General features: G+C 44.2%; 1 protein-coding gene across 5 annotated transcripts; it reads left to right on the forward strand.

Annotated features, from left to right (window-relative positions):
• Positions 1 to 17: 17 nt before the first annotated feature.
• DNAJC12 (DnaJ heat shock protein family (Hsp40) member C12) lies at positions 18 to 13,304 on the forward strand. 5 transcript variants are annotated; one of them, XM_039696258.1, is made up of 7 exons: positions 18 to 989; positions 1,563 to 1,665; positions 4,184 to 4,301; positions 7,244 to 7,322; positions 8,988 to 9,127; positions 10,248 to 10,449; positions 12,201 to 13,304. In XM_039696258.1, exons 2-7 carry the CDS (start codon positions 1,643 to 1,645, stop codon positions 12,293 to 12,295), a joined length of 657 nt encoding a protein of 218 aa, XP_039552192.1. In that variant the 5' UTR covers positions 18 to 989; positions 1,563 to 1,642; the 3' UTR covers positions 12,296 to 13,304. The 5 variants fall into 5 exon arrangements, with proteins under 5 accessions (XP_039552192.1, XP_039552194.1, XP_039552196.1 ...); XM_039696259.1 differs by having other exon boundaries at positions 864 to 989; positions 8,988 to 9,228; positions 12,201 to 12,334; XM_039696260.1 differs by lacking the exon at positions 1,563 to 1,665 and having other exon boundaries at positions 572 to 710.
• Positions 13,305 to 17,299: the final 3,995 nt, after the last annotated feature.

Below are 17,299 nucleotides of genomic sequence, written 5' to 3' on the forward strand. Positions count from 1 at the left end.
CCCCCCTCCCCCCCCGCCCGCCGCGGGCAGCGCCGCCGCACGTGACCGCGGCACGTGACCGGGCAACAACAAACCGGAGCACGTGACCAGGGGCGCTGCCGGTGTCACGTGGCGCTCGCGCCGCCTCACGCCCCCTCCCGCAGCCGGCCCCGGCATGGCCCAGGAGCCTGAGGGGCGCGACCTGCCCCTTCCCTGCCCCGTGCCTTGCCTTCCCTTGCCCTGCCCTGCCGAGCGATGGCCGCGCGCGGTTCTTCTGCCCTCCCCGCTCGGCGGCTCCCGGCGAATGGCGGCTCCGCTGTTCGCTCCTCGCCAGCCGCGTGAGGAGCCCTCGGGGCTCGCTCTCCGTCAGGGTATCGCGCAGAGTGTGCCCCTTCCCGGGAGCGAGCTCCCCGCTGCAGAGCGCTTTGCTGGGCTGCCCTGAGCCTGTTCCCGGCCGCAGAGCGGGGCCGGGGCTCGGAGCGGCCTCTGGGGTCACGGAGCTGCGGGTGCGGGTCCGCGGGCACGGCCCCTGCCTGCCTGCCAAGGGCTCCTGGCAGGGGTGCTGTGAGGCATCGCCCCGCATCCTCCGGGATAACACACTGGCCCCACCTGGGACTCTGCATCGTGCTGCTTGAGCTCGGCATGCTGGAGATTTTTTGGGGGGGTCAGCACCTGTCTAAGCCACTGCTGCTTTAGGAATGGAGCCTGCGTGGTGCAGGAGAGACCTGATGGTGAGCGGCGGGAGTTGGGATTTGTTCGAATGACGGCCCCAAGCTCGTTTATGTTTCCCGTGTTCTGCAGGGTGTGCGCGGTTGCTGTCCCTGGTTTCCAGGGCTCTCCTGTTCTGTGGAGCAATCCTTAGTACCCCACCTGGGCACTGCACTGCGAACGCGAGGTGCCACGCGTGGGCTTGCCATGGTGTGGTTTCTTTCCTCCTGGGAGTTTGGACTGGATAGAACTCGGACTTTATTCCCGGGACTGCCACCAACCTAGAATTTTGGTCTAAACTTGTGGGTAGAAATTTAAATACTGTTACTGTTCAACATCATGAGCTATTTGCGGAATAGTATTAGTGAATTTAATACAATGGAATTCCTAAATTTAGTGGCAAGACCCAGGCTTGACAAGGTAGAATTTCCACCTTGCAGGCCTTGATAACAAACAGCTTTTTAAAAAACCTTGGGATTAAAAATTTTGATACATATGGCTTCAAAGAGATTACTTTATGGATAAGTAACTTTATAGGTGGTCTTTGTAGGGGGAGGGAGGTTTGGGGTTTTTTTTCTGGTTATTTCAGATATTAACAACCCTGAAAAATATGTTCATACTGGTTTTTCCCAGTACCTCCTTCTCAAAACAAGCTGCAGAGTAACCAGATCAGAAGGTTTTTATTATTCTATGCAACTTTGTATGGAAGTGTTCTTTTTCCTTCTTGCCCCTGGAAGTTGAGGCAGGATCTGGAATTCTTAAAAAGCACATGCAAGATGCTTTTGTCAGCATATAAAGGGGGGTGGGGCTTTAAGACTGGTTTGGTGGTTATTTTTGTGAATAAGGAAGAAATAATCCAAGTGATACCAATGCAGGATCTGAGGCTTTCCGTGAGGGAGTGACTCAGCGATCCTAAAGCCTCCTCTGATCCTGAAGACATTTCTCCACATTAGTGATGGAGTTGCCTTCTTGTGGGAGGTCAGTTTGGCAGTGCTTGGCTCCTCTCCTGTTTCTGCAGCTCTGAGCTTGTGCGAGGACAAGGGTGGGGCACACCATGCAAAACTCAAATGAGTTCTGTTGTGCCTTGGCCTTCTCATAAATGTGTTCTCTGCCCTCAGGAAGCAAAACCCCTGAAGTCAGTTGAGAAGAACTAGTCCTGTAATATTTGATGTATTTTACAGGAATGAATTCAAATAGGGATTTATTTAAAGGGCTATTTATGATTTTTCCAAGTTGTTGGTAAATGTTCTGTTACATTGAAACAGAATTTAGATTCACTCTTAACAAACTCTTAACAAACAGAATTGTCAGTATGTGTTAGGACTGAGAGACACCTTTTGTTGGTGGCTGGGTGCAGAGAACAAATATGAGATTTCCTCACTTCCAGCACAGTTTGTACATCCTGAGCAACACCAACCACGGCGTGTGTAGGCAATAGTCTGTGCCATCTCCTGTGCTGCAATTCCCTTTTAAATGAACTTCATGTCCTGGGGCTAATCTTTGTCATTTTTTTGTGTAATACACATGGCTGCTCTTGCTCTGCTTGTTGATGATGCTTTGGGAGCTGCCCCTCAGGAGTCAGTAGGAGCAGTGAAAGGCCGAGTTACTGCTCAGTGCATGTTGTGTTCTCCAGGCAGCAGCCTGCAGCTCTGCTGGGGAGCCTTTGTGCCCCAGACACCGGGGGCTCGGGGGCAGGGGCACTGCTGCATTCCCTGGGAGCACATTCCCTGGGAGCACATTCCCTGCCAGCTCCCAGTTGTCAGTGCAGTGCAGCCCTTGGAGCTGCAGCTGCCCACCAGCACAGAAATAGCCCCTGAGAGCTGGAGGGGAAAAGGGTTAAAGAGCTTCCCTTTCACCTTGCGCAAATACACAAGGAATACTTGGAAGAGAAAGGGATGTCAGGAATGCTGTCGGGAGGAGGGACAGCTGTTTGTTTTTTGTCCTCCCACAGAGTACAACCTATTTAAATATTTACATGTTCTGTTATTAAAAGACTTTCCTTTCTTTCCCGTACTTTTCTGGTTATTAAGTTATGAATGGTGATGGAGAGATTTGTAATTGCTAATTCTTCCACTTGTAGTGACGTTGGAAAAAAATTTCTATTTTTTTATTTACTCAGAGAAGTATGTTGGTAGAGTTTTCTATCTGATTTAAATGGTTTCACCAAGGATTGTGCTTTTTCTTTTAATATTATTGCTTTTAGTTACTTTGTATATTGTATAATCTTAGGCAATCTGAATATGCAGTAAAAGTAGAAAATTTCAGACAATGCAACCTTGAAGAGAAAATGGTAGAAGATTAATATTAAATGTCATTGCAGAACATTATTAATGCAGATATTAAAGCGCTTGTGGATGCAAAAATTCTGTATTTATTATTCATAAATAGCTCTGAATGGTCACTGGGTCCTTAATTGATTTACACATGGCCTGTTCCAGCCTTGGTAACATCCTGGGCATCCTTCTCCTACAAGATCACTGCATCTAGAACTGTATAACCACTCACAGCATCTATTTGCAACTGCTGAGGAAACATCAGGAGTTAATGATGTGAAACATTTTGGGTTGCAGAGCTCTTGCAGGGGTGGGAAATGTAAAACCAGAACTCCTAAGGCTCCAGGGCAAAGACATCAGCATGTGGTTAGGAAGTAATCTTTTGAAATCAACAGGTCATGGGTGACACCAAATGTGTCCAGAGTCTCTGCTGGGCTGAAGCCTTGGTCATTAATCATTGTTTAAAATTAAGGTGTTTCACCTTAATGTAAAAGGAGTTTCACAAAGAACATGTTTTGCACACAGATCTTCAGTACACAGTCTGAAAGTAATTTGGCAGGAGAAGGAGTGTTGAATTTGGTAGCAGACAGTGAGTGTTTCATGCCCTCGGGTAGTTTTAGCCGGTCAGACTGAGTGGTGTAGCGTTGCTGTTTGGTTTTGAGGAGCAGTTCTGTGTCCCAAGGGAGCCTTCAGACAGTGAAGGTTGCTCCCTTTGTGTTGAGCTGACTGGCAGGCCTCTGACAGACTTTGGCAAGGTTGGTGCTTTGTTCTTCAAATTTTGCACCTTGTAATTGTTATTTTGGAAGTAATTCTTACTCGTCTATAATTACCATCTAATCAAAGATGGTGGCAGAAGTTGTAAATAAAAATTGAACAGAAAATGGCTCAGGTGCAGGGCGCCTCTCGGCGTGTGCCTGGTTTGCCGTGGCTGCACAGGTGATGGCGAGAGAGAAATCTCTGCCACGTTCCAGTGTCCAGAGCTCCGCGGTCTGGGCGGGAGCCACGGTTTGACGCTGGAGTGACTCTGGCGACTACAAATCCCAGGGAGCAGCGCCGAGGGCCGCTCCGGGCGGGCGGGGCCATGGCAGCGGGGCGCTCCCCGGCTCCTGTGCCAGCTGCCGGCGCTCAAAAGCGCCGCTCGGAGCGCCCCGGACTGCCAGCTGCTGTTGCCCTGGGCTCCTCCGCATCCCCGTGTGAGCTCTGACTTGTGCTGTGCTCCGCAGCCTCCCTGCCGGCTGGAAGGAGCCCGCTGGGCCCGTGCCGATGGATGCGATCCTGAACTGCAAGCCGGAGGACCTGGAGGATTACTACAACTTGCTGGGATGCGATGAGCTGTCGACGGTAAGAGCCTCTCCCTTCCCGCCAGTTTATCCACCGTTTGAGCGTGCTCGTGTGGCTGCAGGGAATTTGCAGCTGTCTCTGCGGGTAGGGATATTTGAAATGCCTTGTGCACCTTCTTTCTTGCCACTCCTAGGATCTCCCTTGGAAAGCTCCTGTGTTTTCTCCGACATTAAGAGCCTGGAGTAAGGCTTGGGTTGAAAATGCCATGTAGAACAGGACTGGATTATGGAGAGAGCCAACTGCATGTGTTTGACAGCATCCAAAGAATAGCTTGCCATATATATTATTAGTTTTGAAAACGCAAAAGGAGCTATTTATGTACAAGTAATACAATTAAAGTTCATAGCTTTAGGGCACTGATAACACTGCTGAGTTTCTGGGGCTTTATACATAGTATAATATTTTTTAAAATGTATTCACTTATTCAGATGAAAATAAAACCAATATCTCTTTGTAATTTACCATATTAATATTTTTAATGCTGTTTTTAATAAAATTCAAATACTAGTTTTACTAATTTGTTTTGACAGCAGATACATGATTTATAATGAGATTTAGCGAAGCTATTTTTGAGTGATTTGCAGCTAAAACAAGTGTGCATCATGTTAAAGATGTCCATAGAACTTTTTGTTGGCTAGTCTAGTATGCTGATTTTCTCTCTCTTTTTTTTTTTTTTAAATTTAGCTGTTATATTAACTGGAATTGTGTTTCTGATTTGGAAAAGGAGTTTTGATTACTCTGCTGTAATGAGGGATGTATTCAGCAGAGATAAAAGCTGTCTTTTGCTCAGTAAGTTTAGTCAGATGCTCTCACCTGTCCTAGCGGTGAAGTATAAAGATCAGGAGTAAAGATCTTCAGTGTGTCCCAGAGGGAAATGTAAAGCTGCTCTCGAGGACACTCCCAGAAGTGATCCCAGCAGAGGGCAGTGCTCAAGTCTCCATGCAGCCATGTTCACAGATGCTGTTTCTCACTTTCTACCTCACACTAATTCCTTAAGGGCTTAGCAGTTAATGAACAGTTCAAGTACATGTGATAATGATTTTTTCAAATTGCTTGAAAATGAAATTCAAAAGCTGGAATAAATGCTAATGGGTCCTGAAAACAAGCTGTCGAGTACTCTTTGTTGGGAGAAGCAGCAGATGTTGCTGCACTGTTTTTGACACAGGAGAAAGAACTTGGAGATCCCAGGCTGACTGAGCCCCAGGACCCTGCCTCCCCTCAGGACCCTGCAGTGCCCTTCTGGGGTCTCAGGGGAATTTGGAGCATTACAGGGATTTTGCAGTCTCACCACATTGTACAGGAGTCAAGCATTTGGGCAGGCTGCTGTGGGCATGCACAGCACACACCCAGCTGCAGCACTTTCCTCTGGGCTGCTGAATATCCTGCTCATTGGACCTGGTTAAATTTAAACAGAAACACTCTCAGTTCCTACAGACTTTTTGCTGTATTCAAGTAAACGCAAACCAAGTTCATTCTTGGCTTTGGGTAGAATTGAGCTCACAGACACCTACTTCATCTTCAGATGTGACAGGAAGAGGGGAAGATTTAACCTCCATCCTTCTCCAAGACCAATGCTGTTTTTGTATAGTGGGTATTGGATATCTTTCTTGGTAAAACACCTCACTGTATATTTTATATTAATTTTGTGTATGTTGTATAAACTTCCTATCAAATTTTCTTTCTGCTGACTTTTTTTTTTTAAAGCTGAAAACTTCTACGCTACCCTCCTGCTACATTTTAACCCTCTGTACACATTTTAACTTTAAAATTCCCCTTTAAGCAACTAAGTTTTTGAGATGGTAGCTGGCCATACAGTAACCAGTCTCACCAAGTTCTCTGTACACTGTGTGTGTTTTAAAGTGTCTTACTGACTGCAGATACACCACATTACATCTGTCCCTTAGGAAGGAGCTACTGAGCAGGGTGAAAAGTGTAGAATTCTTAAGATACTACAGTAGATCACATTTTTTCCCAGAACATGCCAACAAGATTTGTCCAGCTAGTCGAGTCAACTGTAATTTTATTCTAAATAAAAAATGCTATGAGACTTAATTTTGAAGTAAATAATTTAAATTGATGTGGCTCTTATGGTTGGACAAATGATAAATTTGTATAAACAGCCTTTGTAGTATGGGAAAGAATGGTAATTTTTGATACCTTAGGGTAAACTGTGAAAGCTTAAGCTGAACTGGAATGATATAAAGAAGTTTTGGCTTCTGAATTATGAGAACCAGCAAGAAACTTGGAAAAGCACTAAACATTTGAAAATCTAAACTGATGCCCACTCCAGTGGCTTCATGGCTCCACATGTGTTAGTTTTTCCAGTGGTTGTAATACTTTATAACAAACTGGGGGAATTTGCAATTAAATTATAAACTAATACATGCCAATATTCTGATGTTGATTATAAAACTATTTTACTCCAAGCCAACTTTTTTGCATGGAAAATTAACTTGAAAGAATATGTACTACTGGTTATGGAGTGAATTATCTTGTGGTATCCAAGATGGAAACCTCATGGGACGCTGGCTGAATCTCCGATGAAGAGGATGTGGAGGAAGCCACCTGAACACACAAATTGATCTTCAGCAATTCAGAGAGCCTTTGCTTCCTGCTGTGAGACTCTGTTGAAAGTTGGAGCTGATTAAACAAAGAGCAACTGAAGGGATGCATTTTGCCTCTGTGGTCAAATGTCTTTGCACATTTTTATAGAGCCATGCTGGATGACTGTGCCTCACAAAAAAAAAGACTAAGGATGAATGCATGGAAAGGAAATTAAATAAGCAGTGTTGCTGGCAGATGGTTGTTGTTACCTACTAGCTTGTAAAATTGAATGGGACAAAATCTTTCAGCATTCCTTGTTGTTCCTCTCAGCCTCTTTCAAAAAGAAAATTTGCAAATCTTTTCTGTGTTTACTCACTTTGTCTCAATATGTTGTTTAGGTTGAGCAGATTCTTGCTGAATATAAGATTAAAGCCCTTGAATGTCATCCTGACAAGCATCCTGGAAACCCCAAAGCAGGTATGTATTCTTTCCTGTGTAAAAACAATAATTTTTTTTTTCTTCTATTAGCATGGCAAGATAGCAAATTCAGCCTTAAAACTTTATTTCCCCTCAATATATTTTAATCATTGTGTGCATTGAGCATGTTCTATTTAAATGTGATATTCTTTCCAGGATTTGCACACTCCTTTGTGATAGTGAAAGAAGACACTTGTTGGATTTTTTTTTTTTTTAGGATCTTGAATCTTTTTTCTTTCTACAGTAGATCATCTGTCAAAATAGAATTTATTTCTGGTGTGTATCCCTTCCCAGACCTATGGAGTTGGTTCACTTCCATGCTCAGTGGCCCTCAAGTGCCACACTTGCATCAATCAGTTAATTTACTGCCAGGAACAAGGCTGTGAGGAGCACATAATTGTGCTTTAGTTTCTTTTAATGTAATTTAATGACTGGAAGTGAAGAGAAGGCAGCCCCAGGAGGAGCCTCTGTTTGCAGAACAGCAGCTGATGTTTGTGTTGATGAGAGGGGGCAGCTCCTCAGAGCTGGGAGGGCTGAGCAGCACCTGGGCTATCTGGGGCCAATCTTTGCCCATTCATAACCACAGAGAGCCCTGGGCAGAGCTCACCAAGGCTGAGATACAAAAATGAGCAGCCAAGTGCCAATATCAGAGCAGCTTTGCTTGTCACAAAGAAATTTTATACTCTCTCTTGACCTGAACATGCCTTATTTACTTTAAATACCTTTCTACAACACTAGTGAGCATTTACTTCATGTGTTTTATTTCATCGGCTTAAAGCTTAATAAAGAGTAATTAAAGTAGACCTTTTATTTGTTGAAAACTAGTAATATTAGAATAAGAAAACCTAGTACAATTGTTCCCTCAGCCTGTTGTCTCTTGTTTGATTTATTGTTACCGATTTTGATTAGTGTTTGGGTGTAGTGTATTTCAAAAGAACTCTCTGTAATTTGTAAACTGGAATAAATGAATGATAGTAATAACAGATCACTGTTCCATTGGTGAGTCATAGATAAAGTCTAAATCTTTATAACCCTTCCACAAATAGTAACATGCAGCTGCATCCTTAGTAACCATTCCATAAAAAATTATCCTGTAGGGAAAAATGAGGGCTCTTACTCATGCAGTCTGGATAACATTTTAGCATACGTGGAAAATACACCTAATAAAATGCACAAAATAATTAATCTGAGCTATATTTAGATTATTATTCTTGTTTGTCAGCTCCTGCTCATCTTTTTTTCTTGCTGCTCATGGTTCTGTTGCCCTGCTCTGCTCTGACTCCTGTGCTGCTGTAGATCTCAGTGTGTCCTTCTAAGCAGTGTTGCTCTAACTTCCCTCTTTAAGGTGGTCTGCAGGGGCTGATTTGTGCCTTTTACCTGCGTACTCTCTAAGTTTCTCTCAAGTTTAGGAGCTTTTGAAGCTGGTAGACAAAGGAACATTTCAGTCCTGATTTGCAGGGGTAGCAGGCCACCAAAGGTGCCATGATCCTAAAGCCAGCCAGAACTGCAAGCTGGAACCAGACCCACATCCCTTGGCCACTTGCTTCTCCTTCTGCCTTCTCCTCTGCTTTGCTCTGAGCCACTGCTGGCACGTCCTCTTGCATCTGAATTCATTTCTTTGCCAACCAAACCTTGTCCTTGGTGTCCTTTTTGCCTGTGTCCCAGTGGAGGATTTCCAGAGGCTGCAGCAGGCCAAGGAGACGCTGACCAACGCGGAGAGCCGGGCGCGTTACGATCACTGGCGCCGCAGCAGAGTCGCCGTCCCGTTCCAGCAGTGGGCGGCGCTGGGCGGCTCCGTCAGAACGGTGGGTGCTGCCCCAGCCGCGGCCCTCGGCAGCGGGAGGAGTCAGTTCCGGGTCTGCTGCACTGCCGGGCTCTGGGCGTGGTGCAGAGACATCCCTGCGCTGTGCGTGTTGAGGAAATTCAGGAGAAACTGGAGGACTTCAGGAGCCCATTCACAGAAGGGAGTTAGGCGTAGTTTTAGAGTGAATTTATCAAGTTTAAGTAACTTAAGGGCTTCAGCCCTTAAGTTACTTAAACTTGATAAATTTCAAATGCTTCAGCTCACTTTGCTTTTGTAGGAAACTTTTATTTCTTTTCAAAGTTAAGTTAAAGCTGGGATCTTTTTATAATATATTCTCCTTTTGGTATATTGCTTATCAGATAGGCTTTCATGCTGTCTGATTAAATAAAGATGTTATTTGAAAAATCCAGAAGGTAGTTCCTTGGAACCCTGGGCTTCCCACAGAGCTTTGGAGGGACCCTGCCAGGCTGGTGGGGTCATCTGACACAGAGGCAGGAGTTTCTGGGGTGATTTCCCTCCTGATTTTGCTATTGTGAAGATTTGGTAGTGTGCCCCTAGTAGAGCTCAATTCCATAATATTGGATTGGGCTACATGGTCATATTTTAAAGCAGGTGAATAAAAGTTTCCTATGTCAATTCTGCCCATCTCGGTTCTGCTTAGGAGAGAAGTTTGAGACATTTCAACTACAGCATTATGCCTGAGCTTAAATGTTTGGTGGAAATATCCAATTAAGCTTAGTTCAGTTCCAAACAGATGTTATTCCACAGACTTTAATATTAAATATTTTCAAATTGCCTTGCCTTCAGAGGGTACTCTGAAGTCAAAGACAGCTTTGAAAATGAACATTTCTGAAGTCACTTAAGCCCTCTTAAAAAAAGTCTGAATTCATGACAGAAGAAACTGGACAAAAGGCCCTTAAAATTCTGATGTACATTTTGTTCTTCACCCCCACCTGACTGCTGTTTGTGACATGTAACCATACTTTCCCCTATCCTATTGATGTGTAGGCTTCTCACTGTGCTTTGTTTAACCATTTATCGCAGCAATATAAATAAGAAAGAGTCATTAAAAACCCTTAAAGCATAGGGCTTAGTTCTTTGTTCTGTTCGCATTCCTTTAGTCAATGCACTGGGCTGTCCAAAGTAAGAAGGACCAAATGCTGGAAGCTCCTGACTTTGGTAATACCAACACCAGAACTAATGAGATGTGGACCCAACAGATGGAAAACAGTGGAGATGGATTATTGGAAGGGAGCAGGGAACAAGAAGATGTTGCAATCCCTGATGTGAAACCACAGTCTTCAAAGAATCCAGACTCCCCAAGTAAGTGAAAATAGCAGTTAGAGAAAATTGCAGTACTCAGGGATTGGCCTGGAACAGGGCTTTCAGTCATGAGAAAGTCTTCTCCAGAACAGTATGGTGAACTTTTAGCTTTTTAAATGTGGTTTTGGGATGGGATTTTGGCTTGGGTTTTATGATTTTGATCACTTATTTAATTTTGAAGTTTTCAGATGCTCCTTCCTCCCTATCCCCAGTTTCCTTGTTTGTTTGCTAGTAAAAGCTGCAACTGGAGAAGAAGGAGAAAAAAATATGCTTCAACCGAAATGGAAAGTTTAGCTTTTCTGATAGATAAAAATGCAAAGTAAAAAGAGAAGGCAGTTATTTTAAGTGACTTTTAAAAATAAATTTTAGAACTGTTAAATAAAATACTTAGGTTTGGCGGATTTTTTTCCATTATTCAGTAGTTTTGGACAGTTTGCATCTGATGAGTTAGTGAGGTCTAAAATTTGAGACTTGAAGGCTTCTTTTGAATTCAAACAGTTTGTTTTTTTTCTAAGTAGTGTATGCACCAGAATAAATGTGTGTTTCAAAAGTGTCACCCACCAGTCAGCCCTTCCTGGCTGTGGTTTAGTACCTGATCAAAGCTTCCTTAGCACCACGGGCACCCTCTGGTCCTTCAGGAGTTTCATAATCCTAGGCCCAGGTTAGTGCAGAACTACTGTTAAAATCCTGTCAATTCTCCCCAGTTTGATCAAACAGGAAATTAGGGTGAACTGTGAGGGGAGCAAAACATAGTGTAATCTCAAATATTTGTAGAATGCACAAAATTGATAAGAAAATTCTACAAGGAAGTGTATGCCAGGCCTAACTGAAAACTTGATTTTGAAAAATTATGCTCTATAACTTCATACTATTTGCTTTGGTAATTAAGTGATCACTGTATCCTTTGTAGAACAGTAAAATTTTGAAGTAAAGAAAACATAATCTTGTTCCTTGTAATGGTTATTTTTTTTTTTCAGGCATCTTCTTTCTCAAGTTGTTTTTTTGGTTTTTTTTGTTTTTTTTTTTACATTTAAATTTAATTTCCAGGTATTTGAATGCAAAAACCTGCAAACTCATCAAGTGCCTACTTCCTTTATCCACTGGCATATATTCACATTAATAAATGTTAATATTATAATATATTTGACAGAGTGTGTATGCACTTCAGTGCTTATACCTGATGTTAGGATGTTGATAATGTTTTTGTTTTGATCCAGCAAAAATTGATATCTTGAGTTCCACTTTGAAACTGTGGCATTGTCTGTTCCTGTCTGCTGGCCTGGATGAATTCTGGACTGCCACCTGCCTGGCTATTTCATTTCAAACAGATATGAGGGCTAATTCTGCTCGTAGGATTCCGTTTGCTGTAAAAGGAAGGTCACATTTTGGTATGAAAAGGCCCCAGATCGCCCTTGCAGATTTATCACATCACCACCTCCATGTTCTTCCTTAGATTAGTCCAATGCAATTTGCTCAGTTTTCCTTTGTGAGTCCCTTTAGGGTCTGCTGGGTCCTTGCTGCTCTCCTTGGCACCCTCCCAGCAGATCTCTGTGCTGGAGGTTGGTGTGTGAGCTCCTGTTCCAGCCGGCTGAGATCTCCGTGCTCCTCTTTGTCCGTGCTAGTCAAGAGCACTGGAAGTGACCATTTCTCTGCTTACTTCTTTTTGGGAAGACCATCAAGTGTTATTTCAGAAAATTTAATTTTGTGCATGTTTATAATAATTTAGTTGTCTTTCTCTTTTTTCCCCTCAGGATTTTCAGAGGGCAATTACTGGCACTTGCGTTTCCGCTGGTCAGGCGATGCTCCATCAGACCTTCTGAGGAAATTCAGAAACTATGAGATCTAAAATGAGAAACACACAGGAGCATGAGATCATCTGTTCAGCATTCAGTTTGGGTTTTTAACAGCAGTTACAAGTTATTTGTATTTTGTATTCTCTGATTGTAATGTGTTGTTCTAGTCAATATCTAAATACTGATTTATCACACCTACTGTGAGCGTTACAGATGGAGGTTTTTCTGTTCAATAAGCAAAGCCCTTTTCAGTATTAATATAAAGGGATGTTGTGAGGTTATCTAACATCTAGTATATTGTTTCTTGTATTCTCAAATATTGTGTAGTGATTAATATTTCTTTCAATAGTGTGATGTTATAAAAAACATACTCTCAGTAGAACCCTGGGCTCCAGGGTATCCTACTCAGCGTGGATCTTCCAAAAGCTTTATGACAAAGAACTGTAAACAGAGCTGTGCTTATCTCTTAACTCTGTGCTCTGCTTCACTTCTCCATTGCATTGTACTCACTGCAGTGATTTATTATGTACTCATTACAAACTTAACTTGTAGGAGAGTTGTGATCTTATGTTATAGATGAAATAAGAAGCTTCTTGTTATCCAAGGTCTCTGCGACAGATCAAGCACTCCTAAAAAGCACTTATCTTCTACCTTAACAAGAACACTTTTTGCACTATCTGTTTGTTTTGGAAGGTAGTTTCAGAGCTTTACTTCTCCAGATAGCAATTTTTGGTTTATGATGTATTGGTGGAAAACGCATCCCCATTGTCCCGTGGCTTCATAGCAATTCTCCTCCCTGCTCAGGTGTGCTAGACATGGTTTTACCAGGGTTTTGTACAGTGAGGAATGAAAAATCAGACTAGTCAGCACTAATGTGTACAAAATCTCACATGAAAAGTTTTTTGATACTTTGGGCAACTTCAAATTCTACATTATTATTTATTTATTTTGTGTTTGTTTTCTTCTTTGCAAACTTGGCTAATATGTCAGGTATTGACATTGTGGTTTTGCGCAGGCAGATAATTCCATCAGTAGCAAATAAAAGTTTATGCATACAGAAAAGAGGTTTCTTTCATGTTTTTAATTAAATCCTCCACCCACCACAGAGATTCCTTTGGAATTTCTTAGTGGATAAAAGCTTAAGGAGTCCAGTTATGAATCCCAATGGAGAGTGTAACCCGGCAAGTGCAGTGTTGTCCCACGTGGGACGATCTGCTGTCTGTCTGTCCCTGCAGGGATGTGTGTGTCTGGGCCGTGCTGTGCTGTGCTGCTGAGTTACTGTGCCCCTCCTGTTTGCCACATCCCGTGCCCCCGGTGCTGTTACCCAGTAACGGGTGGAGCTTGCTGACCTCGTGGGCACCCGGAGCCTGCAGCCAGCCGCTGCCCTGGGGCTGCCCCTGCTGCCAGCGCTGCTGCTGCTGGTCCCGGCTGTAAGAGCTGAGTGCTGGAGCTGTGCTGCTACAGCCACGCTGGCCCGAGAGTGGATGGCACTGCTACCAAGAGCCACTTCTGCAGCACATCATCTTTCATTTTAATGCTTCTCCCTTGCACATTTTGCAGCTGCAAACATTACAAGATGAGAGTAATAATTCTCTGTAACATTTGATAAATGTAACTGGTTTGTTTTTTTCTGATGCATTTGCTGGCTTTACTTCATACAAAGGTATTTGCTCAAGAAAGACTTTGGTCCATTTTATATAATGTCTGTCAAACAATTGTAACAGAAGAAACTCTTACTGTATGTGAAGAATACTAAGTAATAGGGAGCAATTTTCTCTGCAACAAAAAAATGGAAAGCCAGCTGGAGCACTTTGAATCAGATGGGAGTCCAGATTCTCCTCTGCCCATTTCACTTGCCAGTAAAGGTAAAAGGGGATAGTTGGATGGATGATTTAGCACCTAATGAGCTGGTTTCCTTTGAGAAGTGAACACACAATAGACCTTTGAACAGCAAACCAATAGTTTGTGTCATTAAAACTGATGTCATTATTAGCCAATTATTGCGTGGTTGGTTTTGGCAAAGAACCTTTGGATGTTTGTTCTGGATGAATAACTGCAGCTATTCGGAAGGCTCTTAGCCCAAAAAGCTCATGGCAAAAGTTGTGTTTTGCAACAACCTGCTCAAGAGCAGCCCTGTAATTTGTATTTGTCCTCATGAGGAGGGCAGGTTCTAACTGGTGTTCCAGTACACCAGTGCCACCAATACAGACTCTTTTTTTCCATTTCTGTACGTGTTAAACTTGAATTAGTATGTTTTTCTGTATTTCTTGAGTGGAATGAATCTAGTCCTAGCAGAGCAAACTCAGATGAATTGGAAAACAAGAGGAGCCTGTGCACCCTGTTCTGCTTTTTATTCCCCAGAACCAGGTGGGACCTGACCTGTTGCCCAGTAACAAGAGTTAACTGGAATGAGTGGGCAGCCCCGTTCTCCCTCACACCAGAAAGTAAAGAAAGCACCTGACAGCTTAGTCAGTGTTAGATCATTCAGGGTCTACACCCCAAGCACAAACTGTTTATCTGCTTCTTTAAAGATAGAGTACTTTTAGAAACTTTTTGCTAGCAGTGTGAAAAGATCTAGTGAATGTTGCACTTGACATTTGAGCAGCAGTCATTGGGGTGCTTTGGCCCCTGCACTGGTGAGCACCAAATGTAATTCACATGCTGGAACTTTAACTGGGGCAGGGGTTGTGTGGTGGATCTCAGGCTCTGTCAAGGTGTGATTAAGGCAACAGAGTCAGAGGTTTGTGGTTTTCAGGGGCCCCCTGAGATCTTTAACTCTCTTTGCAAAGTGGAGACAGCAGCAAAGGGTTGTCTGTGGGAGTGGGGAGCAGCAGCAACAAGCCCAGACACCATTTATTAGATTAGGAGTTTCAGCTTGGAGGAGGGAAGGCAGCCCTCTGAGGATGTGGTAAGCTCCTGTTCTCTTCTTGAGCTCCCCCTGGGAGCTGCTGAGGTGGGCAGTAAAGGATCCCGATTGTTTTGGGTACGTGAGGGCTCTGATCTACTGTGCTGTGTTACAGCTCTGAATGATTTGGTATGAAAATAAACAGAGTTGTGAGGTGAGCCCAGATCCTCTGGAGTCCTGACAGAAACGTTGATAAAACCCAGCCATCACTGGACTTGTGAAGGCTGAGGAGTTTTCATCTGGAAGTTATGAAACAGCAGATGGGGTGCAGGTGTATGATGACAAAATACAGAGTATACGGAACGTTGTTCAATGCTGTGTTCCCAGGCCTTTGAACTATTTTTAAACAGGAATTAAGTGGTAGTTAGCCAGTTAGTCACAGTGAAACTGAATAGCATGGGGGGATTCTAGAATTATATAAAATTATTATATCTTTATCTGCTGTTGTTATACTTGTGCAAGTGCAGAATATATAAGATTGTCAAGAGCTAAACATCCTCAACACTTTTTTTGCCAGTATTTGAGAAGTTGCTTTGCCAACATTTGCCAAGTGACAGTGTAAGACTTAGTTTGGATGATAAACACAGACAGTACCTGACTTAAAATCTCAGACTGAGTAATGCTGAATGATGGGTAAGGTGGTTTCTTGATTGTTTGTTTTCCTCTTTAAATGAGATTTTTAACAAAGGCAGTTTATTTGTTCTATAATAGAAGCAAGTCTCCTGATTATTAAAAGAGATACTGTGTATCTTTAATTTCCTGAGCATGAACATTGCTATCTTACCTTCCCAGCAGGCTCATCTCTCAGGATATGAAAGTGTAAGCAGTGAGGCTGTTGTAAAGCTGATGAAATCACACAGCAGAAGATAAAGCCACTCGGTGGGCTGTAGGGCTGTGTCACCGCCAGACGGGCAGATGTTCTCGGGTGTTTGATGGCAGCCCGAGCACACGCTGCCTGCCGCTTCCTCAGCCCTGCTGTGGTGCTGGGGCCACGCGTGGGAGGAGGCTGGCACACCTGGTGGTGAGAGCTCACATCTGGCCAGTCACAGGGTGGGGAGTGCTGCCCCATTTTGTTTTTCCTGGTTATTAATGGCATAGTAACTTCTGCCGGTTTTTCCCCGTCAATACCATACTGTGTGAGTATGTGCATCATGCATGTGCAGAAGGTCATAAAAGGCAGGAAAAGAGGATTGAGGGGTCCCCCTCACTGGAGGTCCAGGAGGAATCACAGCAGCTTCCTTCAGGAAAGGCAAGGTTTGATGGAGCAAGTCCATTCCTTGCATAGAAGCCTTCTGCTGACAAGATTTAATTTATTTTTGTTCTGCCTCTACGTCCAGCTGTAGGACGTAGGGGCAGAACAATGGACCTTTGGGTGAATCAGAACGTTGTTTGTGTGTAAGCCATGGGATAATCCTGAGCTGGCACTGTCTGTCCTGTCTGCAGGGCCTGGACTGAGCTGTGCAAAGAGCACCAAACCCAGGGGCCCTTCTCTCACTCCATCGAGGGCTCTGGTCACTGCTTGCAACACCAGAACCTTGCTCTGGGACCTGCTCCTGCTTTGGCACTACTGTTCCTCCTGGCAGGGCCAGGGGAGGAGCACGTAGGCACGGCTGATCAGCTGCAGCAGGATAAATATCACAGGGCAACAAAGATGGTGGGGGGACTGGAGCATCTCTCATGAGGAAAGGCTGAGGGAGCTGTGCCTATTTAGTGTCACCAAGAGATGACTGAGAGAGGACCTCCTTAATGGGTACAAATACCCAAAAGGGCGTCAGGAAGGTGGAGTAGGCTCGGTGGTGCCCAGCGATGGGACCAGAGGCAATGACCGGGAACTGTTGCACGGGAAGTGCTGCACAGGAGCTGCCTCCTGAGCGTGCTTCCTTCCCGTGCAGTGACCCAGCACCGGAGCAGCTTGACTCGCCTCCCTCACGGGAGAGGTTCCCGAGCCAGCTGGATAGGGCCGTGCCGGTGCTCCGGGACCCCCGCAGCAGCAGTGATCCGCTGTGCGGAGCCTGCCCCGCTGTGTGCCGTTATCCCTGCTGATCGCTCTGGGCGCTGCGGCGGCCGTCAGAGGAAAGGAGCCGCGAGCAGCAAAACTTGCACACGACAGAGAACAAGGAAGGAACAAAAAAAAACGGAAGCCCCTCTGGGC

The sequence above is a fragment of the Passer montanus genome, unplaced genomic scaffold (genome assembly GCF_014805655.1).
Source record: "Passer montanus isolate IOZ18808 unplaced genomic scaffold, ASM1480565v1 scaffold96, whole genome shotgun sequence".
NCBI lineage: Eukaryota > Metazoa > Chordata > Aves > Passeriformes > Passeridae > Passer > Passer montanus.

Excerpts from the sequence above, each read along its gene's own strand:
- DNAJC12 (XM_039696258.1), top strand. The coding sequence starts at position 1,643 with ATGGAGTTGCCTTCTTGTGGGAG. Across the intron at positions 1,666-4,183 it reads GAGTTGCCTTCTTGTGGGAG|CCTCCCTGCCGGCTGGAAGG; the intron begins GTCAGTTTGGCA and ends TGTGCTCCGCAG. Across the intron at positions 10,450-12,200 it reads AAAGAATCCAGACTCCCCAA|GATTTTCAGAGGGCAATTAC; the intron begins GTAAGTGAAAAT and ends TTTTCCCCTCAG.